Raw genomic sequence first — 14,836 nt, 5'->3', positions numbered from 1 at the left:
AGTTGTTCTAAACAATTTGATCATCAACAACAACAAAAAAATAAAAAATGTTTGGAAAAATTTAATTTTGCTAATCAGCTTTAACTAAATCGATAATGAAACCTCAGCAAAAAGCATCGAGGAAAAGAGCGCAGCAGAGCAAATGCCAAAACCCTAAACTGTTGTTTCTGTCAAGGAGAGGCATAACTGGATAATTATTAAAGCGCGAGTTATGGGCTGTGCTATACATGAGTGTATTGTCACTGGCAGCGAGTGTACTATTTTATAAATATCTGGAACTTTTTTTTGAAAAATGTTTGAACAAAAGCAAAAATCAGAATTTTGCAAAAAGATTCATATTTTGTGGAAGGCAATTGTGATGCAGGCGTAATTGACATGATGCTAAAATGGATAAGCTCGGAGATTGATAAATACCAGCTTGGTTCAAAACAAGCATAAATGATGGTTGTCCGGTTAGCGTAGTGGTTGGTGCACTCGCTGGTCACCTAGGCGACCCGGCTTCGATTCCCGGTCTGGGCGCATGTGAGTTTAGTTTGTGGTCACCAAGCCGGACAAGTGGGTTTCCTTTGAGTACTCCAGTTTCCACCCACAACACAAGACCACACTCTCGCGCAACATCGTGCCAACGAGAGTGATTAATATAAGTAGCAATAGCTTGTTTCACAATTGCTGTAAAATTAAATTGGTTTAAACTTAGAATGAAGACAAGCTCACTTACATTTCTTTTTCAAGGGTGACTAGTAAATCTCTTCAGTTTAACAGTTATGAATATTGATATATTAGTGGTTCACAGTCATCATTATTTACTTTCAGATCTCTACTTCTCTGAAGATTTCATGGCAACCTGTATAATCTGTTCCACTTTGAGACAACCTCGTGTTATTGACATATAACATCATATCACAAAATGTTTCATGTTTAAAAGTTAGCAACAATGCGGTCCAACGTTGTTAGCAGGATCGTTATAATTTTTTAAAGTAAAAGATTTTACGACATGTTGATATAAAAAAAAGCACAACTGACACAGTTGTCACAAAATTTGTTAGGAGTACTGCCGATGGCATGTGTCCATGAAAAGTCCAAAGCAGTAAAGATTCATGACGTTCTGATGTAGGCCTGAAAGATCGGCCCAATGTAACTTAAACAACAATACCATATTTATTCCATTCAAACAACTAACATCATGAGATGAAGACATAAATTACATAATAAGCTATGTTACTGATGCATTGTGAAGAAATGACTTAAATTTTTTAACTGAATTCCTGCCATATAATTATCAATCATTTTAGAAACAATCAATCAGAATGTAACTATTTATAGATTTCATCCCAGAATAAGCCCGAATGACAACACTGCATAAACTGGGTTCCTCGTCATGTAATTGTTATACTTTTCTCTAATTTGTAATATCAAACATCGGGCTTATGAAGGTAACTTCCACAATGTGTATCATTAAATTGATAAAGCCAAGCAGCAATAGCTGCAAGAAAAAATGTTTCTCAAATTAAGCCTATTCATGATGCACACTTAAAGATGCACTCTTACTCCCACGTAAGATTTACCACAATTAATACAATTGTTTTGATATACCTAAAAGGATGAATAAATGTTGAAAACAATGGTTCTTATGAAGGATAAAGAGTCTAATTTGAAAGACAGGTGCAGAAAACATGGTATTTCTACCTTATGAGACTATAGTAGATCACAGTAAATCTTTTAGCACTCACCAATCATTTAATATTTTTGCGTTTTCAGATATTAATAAATAGACGGTCACAATTTGTTATCAGTAATTGATATTGTCCATAAATGCATTATTTAGTAAAAAGTTAAAGGTTAATCACTCAAAATTTATGTTTGTTATACATGTGTATGTATCGATTTTAAATATGTGAATCACTCGTATATGTCGGAGAATATCTTTGTTTTTAAACAGCACTAAATGTTTGTAAAATGGTTATTATTTACCGAGTTTAAAAACAACAACACACACAGTGAATTAGAAGTGAAAACAAATGTGAATCTAAGAGCCTCCTAACAGAAACTCTATTCTACAATGGGCAATAACTCTACCAATGAAAATGCTGCACTTACAATCCGCCAGACGTGTGAACCAGCAGCGATACAAGGGTAGATAATCCAGGATACAAACAGTTGTTCGCCAATAACGCGTATTTGAATTCATCTTCACAAACGACATGTTCTGAAAAAGAGGAAGGAAAATTAGTGGAATGTAGCCTTTCATTAATTTGCCTGACTTAACAAGCTAAGAAACAATAGTTTACAGTCAAGGACTCAGACAGTTCTTTGTCAATAACGCATATTTGAATTCATATTCATATGCAACATGTTCTGGAAAGAAGGAAGCAGAATTAGTGGGATGTAACCTTGTTGTTTTACAGTTAATCAATAACTAGTGTTTGTGGCCGTAATATAATTTCTGGTAAATGACTTCAAAAGGTTCAGGAGATATTCCAATTGTCAATATAGATTAACTACAAACAAATTAATATCTTCTTTTCTGGCTTAATAGACACTGATTCTTTAGAACTCACTACCTATTTAATATTTTAATATATATATGGAAAGATTAAAGTCATATTCTAAAAGGTTAAATACCTTTAATTTTGTTAATTTCAAAACAAAACATCCCTAGGAAGATAAAAAATATTAACAAGTAGGCAAAATACAACCAAACTAGGTTTTCAATGATTCAAGTCAAGTCAAGTCAAATAAATTTTATTTATAAGTCGGAGCATTAACAATAAAACACAAGCTATGCAGAGCTTTTGATACTGACTACTAATGATTGACAGAACAACTTCAGCTTTCATTGCGAGATTCAGTTTCAACTGTTTGTATATTCAGTAACAGTGACCTTCACCTTGACCCCAGTGGCCCAAAATGCATTCCCATGAAAGGTTTCCATAAACTCTTCCTAAATACCAAGTACAGCAAATACATGTCAACCCTAACTTAAGTTATTCATTTTCAATTGTTTTTCCATTTTTAGTAACAGTGACCTTGACATTGTCCCCATGGATTCCAAAATGCAATTCCATGAAAGGTCTCCATAAACTCTTCATAAAAATCATGTTAAGTTAAGATACAACCAACCCAACGAAAGTAATTCAGTTTTAACAGTTTTTATATCTTTAGTAACAGTGACCTTGGGCTTGATCCTAGGGGCCCAAACGCAATCCCATGAAAGGTCACCATAAACTCTTTCTCTATTCAAAGTTTGGTCAAGATATGTCAACCCTTATAAAAGTTATTAAGTTTCATAGGTAAGTTTGATGTTGAATGCCAGGACACCCAAACAAGGACATACGTCATTCACTCTTCGAAGGGTTCACTATGAGAAAACCTGGTTAAAGCCTAGCTACAACAACAAGTAGCTATGGTACCGCATGGCTATTCCAGTTTAACTTTGTGCTGCATGGCTATTCAAGTATAGTGCGGTTTGGCTATTCAAGTTAACTATCAAGAAAGTTTCATTTTCAAATCAAAATCAATCTTTCGTACCTGCAAACTTGACGTGGATTTTGTTCTCCGGTTTAAAAAGCTGGATGTACTGTTTACACTTTGGAGCAAAGTCCTTCACAGCCCATGACCTCAATATCGTGTGCTGGTCCTATAAAGTATAACAATAAGTAAATTTATCAACCGCAAAAGAAAAAAACTGGATATACTCTTAGCACTTTCCAGCAAAATATTTGACGGCCGATGGCCTCCACAAGTGTTTTGATCCTATAAAAAACACCATGATCAACAAATCAAATAATAAAAGGTGAAATATCACAGAAAAAGTCTGATGTTATACATATTGGAGCTTCTGAGCAAAACCCTTCACTGAGTGAAGGAGGGAAACCCTTTCCCAAGCAAAACCCTTCACCGAGGGAAAAAGCAAAACCCTTCCCCAAGCGAAACACGTCGCCGAACGAAAAAGCAAAACCCTTCCCCACAGCAAAACCCCTTCAACAAGCGGAACCTTCACAGACTGAAAACCTTCTCTGAGTAAGTCCCTTAACATGATCTTCCCGTCGCATGACCTTGTGTGCTGCTTGCTCATAGCAAAGATAATAAGGAATATATAAAAGGCCAAAGATCAGAGTAAAAGCAGCATGGTTATATTGTTTACACTTCGGGACAAGGTCTTTCACCATACATGATCTCAAAATTGTGTGCTGATCCTAGAATAGACAGTTATAACAGTGATAACATTAAGTGGCAAAAAGGTCAGAGTAGTGGTTATAATTGGTGCAAAGGTCCTATGCTAATCCTGCAAAAAGTGAAGGCATTGGACAATGTCTTATGCATTATTCTAGGTTTTAATTTAAGGTTGAATATTAACTTTAATCGTTTAATACAACATTACGCATGCTTTATTGAGATTAAGTTAACAGAGTGCCAACAAAACATACATAGTCATCAGGAAATTAGCCTTTGAAACAAACACTTACAGCTTGTGTCCTGTCTTTGATGTAACGAGGTGCGAGAATAAAGCAGGCCTCTGCGCTGGCTATACGACACCGTTTCAGGTCTGTATCCTTGAGAACGGATCCCCGCATGTACACGACGCGCTGCGACCATTTTGGGTCCTTCAGGATCACTTGCATGTTCACATCCATTAGTTCCGAGGCCATCAAGACCACAACATGTTCCTGAACAAATATTGTTATGTTATTTAATGCAAAACAACAACTTTACCCACTTGCATTCAATATCACTTTAGCTTCTATGACTCATTTCATGGAACTGTTTATTTACACAGATATGTGTTCATACAAGGACATATCATCTTTAAACATTTAGCAGTCTAAGTGAAAGTAGCTTAAAAAACAATTCATAAGATTTTATTTCTAATTCACAATAAAAATAAATCAAACTACAAACTCGCAAACACGTATTTTTTTATCCTGTAAACCAGCAATAACACAAAAATATACATTCACCATTTTCAGAATCAGATCACTTCTTATTCTTACCTCTAGTTTTGGATGAGCATAAAACTCGAGCAAGAAGTCCATGACAGTGTCTGTCTGTAGGGTACGCGAGACAACGACCACATGTTTACACCCTGCCGCGCGTCGTTCACTGTATTCACTGCCAAACTTCATACGCTCCGCAATCGTGGAGGCTATCATCTGGATCTGTGACCACAAGGAAATAGTTTGGGTTGGAACAGTTTTATTTCCACTCATTGCGATGAAAGCTGAGAGCTTGTAGAACCAAGCTGAAGTATTTTTCCTGGTAGAAACCAGTATTAGAGTAATGGTTAAAAAACCAAGAGAAATTGCTCCAGAATGGTCTTGAACCCATGCCTCTTAGGTGATAGGCAGTCGTCCTCAATACCGAAGGACTGACAGATTGGTAGTTTTCACATTATTTTTTTAATTTTTGTCTCAGAATCAGCTGATTTTGGTATCATTGAATTCAAGTCAGGCATATAAGATATCTTACACTAGAACAGATTTCAGTCGTTTGAAAAATGGACAATTTTTGATATTTTCTAAAGCATTAGTAACACTTTTAGCCATAAAACATCAATTTTCGACCATGAATATGAAAAACTGCAATCTTAAGTCAGCCGTTTAATATCACTGGTTTTAAGACATTTACATAAAAAAGGCTCATAGCAAGACAAAATTTAAGAAAAGTTGTGAAAACGGTATCTGAGAGAGTGCAGTTTTACAGGCAAGAGTTTCAAAATATAAACAATTCAATACCATGCTAGCACTCGTACATTTTTCTCAGTCAGACAATGATATGAAGACGAACCAAGGCTAAAAACAAAGGGCATAACTCAACAATTATTAAATGAAGAGTAATGGGCCTTCCTATACATGTGTGTATTGTCTCTGGCAACATGTGTACCAAATTTCATTCAATCATCTTCAACAGTTTTTGAGTTAAGACCTAGGTAAAAGTTATAGCACGACGGTGACCACACTGCTTAAAAAGGTGCAAACAATGATCTTAAAGCTATAACAATACCTTGACTTGTTTTCTTCAAAATTTAGACAGGTAAAAATGTCTTACCTGCATCGGAATAAAGGCAAATGCTATACAGATCATTAGGATCATGAACACTTGTGACGGCCAGATATCGGGCGATATGTCCCCGTAACCCACAGTTGAGAACGTTACTATCACAAAATACACTGCGTCGAACATGTTGAGTTGAACCTCAGCACTTGCTCGCTGGATGTGCTGTATACCACAGATCCTGGAAAGGGAAGTTAGAAGCGCAAGATAGGAGCACTGCCAGTGGATGCCAATGGTTGCTAATATTTGTCAGGCTACCAATGGGTATGCTTAATATTTTAGATCCGTAACTGACTGAACTTGATTCATTGATGCCAGGTTTTTAAATGTTTTTTTTATCTGAAAGACTAAAATGGTCGTACAAAAAGCACAGCAGCATTTGAAGATAAATTTTGAAATACATCTTAAATGTTCATGATTACAACAACAGTGCAGCAGAGCAAACACAGAGGTTCCTCAGTGAAATGCGGAGAGAACTCATTTATTATCAAAGCTAAACTTATGGGCCTTCCTTGTGTTTTTTCTCTGGCAACATGTGTACCAAGTTTTATTTGAAAATATTTAAAAATAATTGAGTTATGGTGTAGGTTTAATTTTCAGCCCTACAATGCTGAAGACACCAAGCCTATCACAATGCCCTGATCATTTTTCATTGTAAACAGACAGGCTAAACTTGAGATAAAGTGGTAATAATATCAAAGAAGAAGTTTATGATACTTAAGACAATTCACAACACTTTATTCATCAAACAGATCTGAGAAACTACATGTATGTGTTTAGTGAAGATCAACAAAAATACAGACATGGTAAAGATCATCCAAAATATGAACAACAAAAATGTTAGCATGATAAAGAAAGATCAACCAAACTTTGTTCATGTTAAAGATCAACAAAAATACTTACGTGGTAAAGATCATACAGAAAAGCGTGGCGATGAGAATCAGACACTGTTGAGAGAGTGTCACAGAAATAGTCTGGAATCGCTGTCTAGTACGATGCAGGTCATTCTGAAATACACGATATCATGTTTTTTTACTGGATTCTTAAAATTAATCTTCATTTTTTTGGTTCAGAATTTTCACTCATTTGAATAAAAAATAAACCTTAACTCAAACAAGTATGCTGGAGTTTTGCAAAACTTTGAACACCAAAAAGGTATGGATAATTGCTTTTATGGAATATCAGCTATGCAAAACCTATATGCCTAACAAGGCAAAAACTATCAAAGGTTTACTTGCATATTAATGGTTAAGTTAATAATGTCTATCAAGTGTTTGTGGTAAGAACCAGAAAATCAAACCCCAGGGCAAGTGCGGAAACTGGTAAAAGACTTCCCTAATGTCCCGTGTGCAACAATAATAAATCTTACCAGTAATCTATCGAGAGCTTTCTTCACAAGCCAACATGATAGAAATGACGGTACAAAAAGGTTCTGTAGCAGCGGAGGATAGCACAGCTGAAATGATAATGGTGCAACTACTTCAAACTGCATGAAAACATTCTGATAAGTTAAGCACCTTCTACAGTATTAAGAGGGTGGTGAAAGCAAAATGAGCAAATGGGCAAAATTTTGTTTAATTTGCTTTGATAAAATTTGAAAAGCTCCATGATCATCATGATTGTAAGTTGTTTTTTTTTGCATACCACAAGTGTGTCCATTAAACTTCCACAGCAGTTAAGATTTGAAAATCAACAATGATGACGTTTACAATGCTGTTAACTTTAACAAAAATTGTGAACAATCTGCACTATGAGTATTAGGTTTAAGTCAATTTATTTAAGACTTCAAAAGACCAAAATAAATGCTGACTTTCTTAGTGTTGAGCACGAAATGCCTCTATATTGGCCAGAAGGCATGCAGAACTCTTACATAACCGACTTAAAAACCCAAATAAAGCCTAAATGGAAAGCAGTCAGCTGTATCAGCTTGATAAAATTTTGGTTGCCAGAGCTCTTCTGAATAATTATATATGAATCTGTCAGACGATCCTATTGGCCGAGGCGTAAACCTGAACACTAATCTCACTTACTGTCACAATAAAAGGGACGGAGCTGAACACCTCCAGGATGAAGTTGGCTTGTAGAAACTGCTCACTTCTATTACCCTGCAAAATACATATAGATAAGATTAAATCATACCGACATAATGAATAGTGACAGTTTGATTTTAACTTGAAACAGCAAAAAAATAGGATTTGTGTGATACCATTTATTTATACAGGGTCTGTATTCAATCAACAACTTTGAATCTGAGTGTTTTGATTGGACCGTAATAATTGGCTAATAAAATGAATGAAATCACTCAGGCATGACTTAGGATAAAGATAAGAATTATATTAAAAACGGCCCCTGGAGTCAAAGCCCCACACTTGTGTGTTTCGTAGACTCATCCTCTCAGAATGGGAATGCGATAAAAGATGGGTAATAAATGGTAAAATCTGTTATTTTGAACATGGAATTAATGATCTAAAAGCAATTGAATTTTAGAATAGAAATAAAATTTGTGTCATTCAAAGTCTTAACTTTTTTGGTAAATTTAGGCCATGTATTTAAATGCAGACGACCAATGTGTGTTTGATGACAAAAACAAGGATTAAAAGTTATTTACATAAGCGTTAGTACGCTTGTCTTCCAATCCATTTAGAATTATTTTATATAATTTTGAATTATTTGTATATTGTGCAGTCATTTTTGTGTATCCTTGAACTGATTAATATATTTAAACAAATTAAACAAAACATTGATTCATTAGAGCTGGTGTCAAATGACCATAAATGTTGTTTTAGCACAAGTATCAAATGTTTATGTGCTTAGATCAAATTAACGACAAACTATGCTCTATGTTACTAAGTTCATCTACGAAAAGAGGCTGGCTATTTATCATAGGCAATTTATTAAATTAATTCCTTACTTTGTTCTGATTAATAATTCTACTAACTATTTGCATACTAAATCAGTCTGTCAATCATTCAATAAGCGTTCTCAAAAACAACAATTAACTAATAAATCTGCACATGCAAATACACTTACACAAACAGATTCACATTTATTTCTTAAAGCGATATTTAACATTAACTCACATTTAGATGGAAATACATTAGATGGAATATGTCTCACACAACAATCTCCAATCACAAACAAAATTGGCCACGAAACAATATGAATATGCACAACAAGATTTCTTTAACAAAATAAAACCATTGAAAAAATGAAATAAACATAACATTTACAAAAAAAAATTCCCTAAAAATACCAAGATATTGTAAGAGAGGAGGGAGTTGACTTAAGGAAGCCGCACACGGGTAAATGTATCTACTTTAACATACATTAATAATTCATTTCAGGCCACAATAAATAATAAAGAGTTCTATTGGTGTTTCCCTTCCTGCTCTTAAAGCTGCAGTCTCACAGATTAGCAACTTTTATTTTAATTTTGTCTTGGAACGGGCTAACTTGAATGTCATAAATGTCTTGAAACCTGTGATACAAGACTGCTGAAAAAAGATCAGATCGTAGGTTTCCATATCTACATTCGAAAATGGTTTAATGGCTAGCTTTAAGAAAAGTGAGTTTTTCGGCAGTTTTTCAAACAATTGAACTTTAAGCAAAATGAGTTTTTCGAAAGTTTTCCTTATAATTGAGACCTGTTCTATTGTGCTTTACCTTATTTGACTGAATTGAAGGCAATGATGCCAAAAAGGCTGATTCTGAGACATAAATTAAAAGAAAAATCAATACCGTAAATCTGTGAGAGTGCAGCTTTAAGGGTGGTTGCATGTGGGTATTTTTTGTTGTTGTTTTGAAATGAAAAAAAAATAATTTGGTTCCAGTAGAGGAACAGTCTAGGAAATTATTGTGGTTTAGACGAGAAACACCAAACAAACTATTACTGTACTGTGGCCTCATACTTACATATTATTTATTCTGTTGCGTAAGGATATACACAAAGTCATAATTAGATTTTACTACCTTAGGAAACCTGGTTCAACTTTTATAAAAAAATTGCTTACTGAAACAAACTTCAAAGGATCAAAATTATTCATATAAAAATACCTCTGAAGACATTTATCAATTTAACTTACAAAAACATTCATGTGATACAGGAATTTAGTGTTGAAAGGGACTATCTGTTACCCAACTCATCTATAATTTTTAAAATTTATGCTTTGTTACTAAACACCCAACAAATATCTTGGAATTTTGTCTTGTTACCTTTGCGACATAAATTTTTAATAGACCCTTGACGAACGTTATCACAGAGAGGACAACTTGCATGACCCACAGCCACATTGGACGATGGACCCATAACATCACATGCCTGTAAAATAATATATAATCTCGTTATATTGGTAACAAATACCCTTCAGAAAACCCTCAGCTGCATCGAACGATGGACCCATAACATCACATGCCTGTAAAATAACATCTAATCTTGTAATACTGGTTACAAATACCCTTCAGAAAACCCACAGCAACAGAGGACCTTGGACTCATTATTAACATCACATGCCTGTAAAACAATATATAATCTAGCTATATTGGTAACAAATACCCTTCAGAAAACCCACAGCATCAGAGGACCTTGGACTCATTATTAACATCACATGCCTGTAAAACAATATATAATCTCGCTATATTGGTAACAAATACCCTTCAGAAAACCCTCAGCTTCATAGGAAGCTGGAATCAAAACATTTTGTTTAACTAAATGTCATGGCTTGTAAGCTAAATGATTAGCGAGAATAACGCATCTAAAAATAGATCAGTTGAACTAGTACCATGTGGGCAAGTGGTTTGTTTGTCTGTACATTAACATTAATATCAGAACGGTATTAAGAATAGGTTCAGCTTAACTGTGCAGGTAAATTACAGTGCAATTCATTATTTTTTCTTAATTTTGGAATGTTGTCCTTGACAACCTGGTAAAAAAACTGTTACACTCTGCACACACAACCCTCGTGATGGAATTAATACACGTACGCGCCCTGAAATTTAATAACTCAGGTTGTGCATGCAGTTACATTTTCTAAAAAACTGTATCCCTCAATACTTAAAGTATGTTTTAGATAATTTTGTTTTACTGAAGGTTAAAAAAGGTGTACATAGGACCTTGACATTGATATTTATATAAGCACAATATGTGGTTATTTACCATGTGTTTTATTCAGTTATGTAATGATCCATTTATTCACCTTTAATGTGTATTAAAAAAATGCACTTTTGTTACAGAGTAATTGAAGATACTAGCAGCATAAAATTGCATGAAAAACAGCCATTTAACATAATTATGCAAAAAGTTGAATTAATTTGCAAAAAAGTTGAATTCATTATGTAACTTGATAGTGTTATAAACGAAAAATAATTATAAGCATGTGTCATCTTAATTCTTTTAGATAACAATTATCAGAAATAAGGAAAACATATCTATATATTACCACTTTAAACCTATTTTATTTATTCACACTTTTTAAAGAGTGCCATATTTAATTCTATGTTAATCTGAATGCATCTTTTCATGAAAATATTTGTATGTACAAAGAATTGCAATAAACTTCACTTTAAATGAAATCAAAGTTTAACCGCTTTGAAAACAAATCCACTTTAATAGTCTATAACACCCCAATAAAAGGCAGGTGCTTTTAATGACAAAATGGGTATTTTTTAAAAGAAAGAAGGGCTTAAAATGGCTCATTTTTTACAAAAAAAACTCTTTAGAGATAAAAGGGGAAAAAGCAAATGTCAATAATAAGAATTCTATTTATAAGGTTCTTACTTAGAAAATTCTTTCACATTAACTATTACATTAAAATAAAGATGAAAACTTCATGTATATAAAATGCTCTTTTATGAATTTATCATGCAAACATATCATATCAACACAAGTTATGTTCATGATCATTTTTCAAAACTAAGGTTACAGAAGGACACAAAGGATATTCAGTTTGTCAAGTGTCAAATTTCATAGAGTGATTCTGTTTTAAATCTGTTTTACAATCATGACATGGGAAAGAGAGAAACATCAGTGGTCTTACAATGAAAAGAGCATCATATTTTATCACCTATTTCTCAAATGTTCACCTTGAATTACAACCACTTTGAAGTAATTTGAGAAATGTTAAATCCTAGATTCTGCCTTGACCTAAATGTACCAGTAAATCAATGTTATGTTTGCATTATGAAGGAGTTATTGCCCATGAATAGAAAATTATAGCAGTAATAATTTAGCTATTAATAAATCAAGGGGCAAGAACTCCTTCATAATGAATAATCAATCAATTTGAAAAGTTAAATATCGTAAAAAATTGATATAAAGGACAGTATGTTTTATTTGATGATTAACACACATACATACACAAAAAGACAAACAAGCTGTTTTTATACTTGTTGCACATTTAAATATTTATTGTCTTAAGTGTAAGTATTTTTCATCCAGATATTCATATTTTTTGTGGTGCAATCAATTTATATTTTTACCAATAAAAGAGCCATTGGAAACAGTTCCAAAAAGACAAAAAATATCAGACTGATGAAAAGATACTCATTATCTGGTCAACATCCAGTATGTCATGTGTTCTAATTCAATTAATCAAATAGTCAATACACAATAATTTGCCACAAAACCACCTTACCAGTTGACCTTAGATGAACCTGAAGATTGTTTTGTGCCGTTGACGACTTGGCACGGATCGCCAGAACTGGAAATAAAGCATTCTGTAAGTCAAGGTTGACAATAATTCATGATATAAAGGAAAGCATTTTTGTTTCAGTGTAGGACGCAACATATTTCATCAAGTGATATAGAAGAGAGCATTTTTGTTTCAGTGTAAGATCGCAACATATTTCATCAAGTGATATAGAGGAGAGCATTTTTGTTTCAGTGTAAGATCGCAAAATATTTCATCAAGTGATGAAGATGAAAGCATTTTTGTTTAAGTGTAAGATTGCAACATATTTCATCAAGTGATATAGAGGAAAGCATTTTTGTTTCAGTGTAAGATCGCAACATATTTCACCATATGAGTACCAAGAGATTTATTTCACGAGTGGCATTCACGAGATGAAATTAAATGCAATCGTACATGTAAAGAATTTTTTGTTACATTATGTTGAAGAAGAAAAAGGGTATAAAAATGAAGTTAAAAAAGGAAAGGACGCCTTATTGTATCCAAATGTAATGTTAATAAAGAAATGACACTGATGAAAATGAGTCCCAGTTTGTGAGTTTTAAAATTTCTAAACAGTGGAAAAGCTCTAACTGAAAATTTGAAAATTCAGACTCAAGCATGACTTTGGAATTGACCCGGTCTTCACTATATTATTCCGATAATAGTACAAGATATACTATGGAAAAACAGGCTAGGGAAATTTTGCAATGCATGAATTCAACCGTAAATGTTCAGTATTTCTGTATAGCCTAAGGTGTGTTTCAGGCCGTCCAATCAAATGTCTGAATTTTACCTCATCAATTATTCGCGAGTACAATGTTTATGCAGTCCATTTGCCCAGTGTATCCAATGGAATTGCATGTTATGAAAAGACTAGGAACAAGCATGGACTTTTTAAGCTTCCAGCGTTTGTAACAACTGGTGGATCAAGGGTTGTTCAGATTAAAAAATCTTACCACTCGTACGTTGACATATCATCAAGAATGACTCGTACGAAGTAGAGTATACACACCAGGCTCTTCGCAATGACGTCAAACACCGTGAAAGCCAGACCTGTAAATAGCAATTATAAAAAGTAAGTGCATAAACTGGATATAAATATCCTGTAAGTTCGCTTTGTATATTTGTATTCAAAGTAAAATGAGTATCTATTTGAGATGAAAAAAATGAGCCCAAATTTTAATTAATGGACTGGAAATAAGTTTTGTCATAAACAAACACAAATTTTAGACAGAGTTGTGAGCTATACGAAAGTTATGCATTGATAACATGAAGTGATAATGTCAATCAACCAATCACGCAACACCACATCCGTAATTAATTTTCAATCGCGTTACAGACACTAATGAAATTTGTAGTCTTCAAATACGATATTTGAGCAAAATTCAATATTTGCTGAAGGCTCCCAGCTTTTGGAAAAAAAAAAAATTGTAATTGAAAAAGTGCATTTTACAAACCATGGGCGAGTCACTTTAAACTACACTTCTCCGTTTCACTGTTTTAAAACAAATCAATGACGCGGAAACATTTAAAGGCTGTTCCTCAATTATCTATGCTCTAGGCTGATCGATAGAATATAAGACCTTTCCAAATAACAGTTATCAGGGGCGGTCCAGGAATTGACGTTAGAGGGGGTGTAACTTAAAGGCGCATCTTTTTGCCTTAAACTGTTTGCGTGGCGTTACTCCATCAAAATGTTGTTTAAAATTCGTAGTCGGTAAAGGTGCATTATGAGCGTATTTTATTATATATTTTTTAAGCTAATGACATAAAAAGGAAAATTGGACGACTTTAGAGGGTTCACGCACCTGAAGCCCCCACCCCCTTCTCTTAATCCGCTTGTGGTTATAGAGGTACAAATAATACTCAGTGTGTCGTCTGCAACATTACTCAATGTTGATTCAATTTTAATGGTAAGAGACCTCATTGCCATCAAATTCTAAATGTATGACTCTTGTAAATATTTAAAAAAAAAACTGTTAAGAAAAGCCCAGATGTCAAAACAAATAAATATCATTAAATACCTCATCGCGGGATCATACTGTGTTGATACCACAAGCGGGTGCAGAGGGAGGGGGGGCAGGGGGGGGGGTGTGCACACCTTTTTATTATTTTACTTT

General features: G+C 33.9%; 1 protein-coding gene across 1 annotated transcript in view; it reads right to left on the bottom strand.

The window, feature by feature from the left end:
* Positions 1–13,763, bottom strand: part of LOC128205783 (potassium channel subfamily T member 2-like) — a 43,237-nt gene extending 29,474 nt beyond the window's left edge. Inside the window, exons 1-11 of the mRNA XM_052907738.1 lie at positions 13,673–13,763; positions 12,681–12,746; positions 10,264–10,369; positions 8,082–8,156; positions 7,421–7,507; positions 6,955–7,058; positions 6,046–6,232; positions 4,992–5,156; positions 4,467–4,667; positions 3,529–3,637; positions 2,098–2,206 (exon numbers count right to left, since the gene is read on the bottom strand). Of these exons, the coding sequence (XP_052763698.1) occupies positions 2,098–2,206; positions 3,529–3,637; positions 4,467–4,667; positions 4,992–5,156; positions 6,046–6,232; positions 6,955–7,058; positions 7,421–7,507; positions 8,082–8,156; positions 10,264–10,369; positions 12,681–12,746; positions 13,673–13,689 (1,226 nt within the window). The 5' untranslated portion in view covers positions 13,690–13,763. The remainder of the gene's footprint in view (positions 1–2,097; positions 2,207–3,528; positions 3,638–4,466; positions 4,668–4,991; positions 5,157–6,045; positions 6,233–6,954; positions 7,059–7,420; positions 7,508–8,081; positions 8,157–10,263; positions 10,370–12,680; positions 12,747–13,672) is intronic.
* Between the last annotated feature and the right edge of the window lie 1,073 nt (positions 13,764–14,836).

Source organism: Mya arenaria, chromosome 10 (assembly GCF_026914265.1).
Source record: "Mya arenaria isolate MELC-2E11 chromosome 10, ASM2691426v1".
Classification (NCBI taxonomy): Eukaryota; Metazoa; Mollusca; class Bivalvia; order Myida; family Myidae; genus Mya; species Mya arenaria.
Note: the sequence above shows the minus strand (reverse complement) of the source record. Positions and strands in the feature narration are given on the sequence as shown.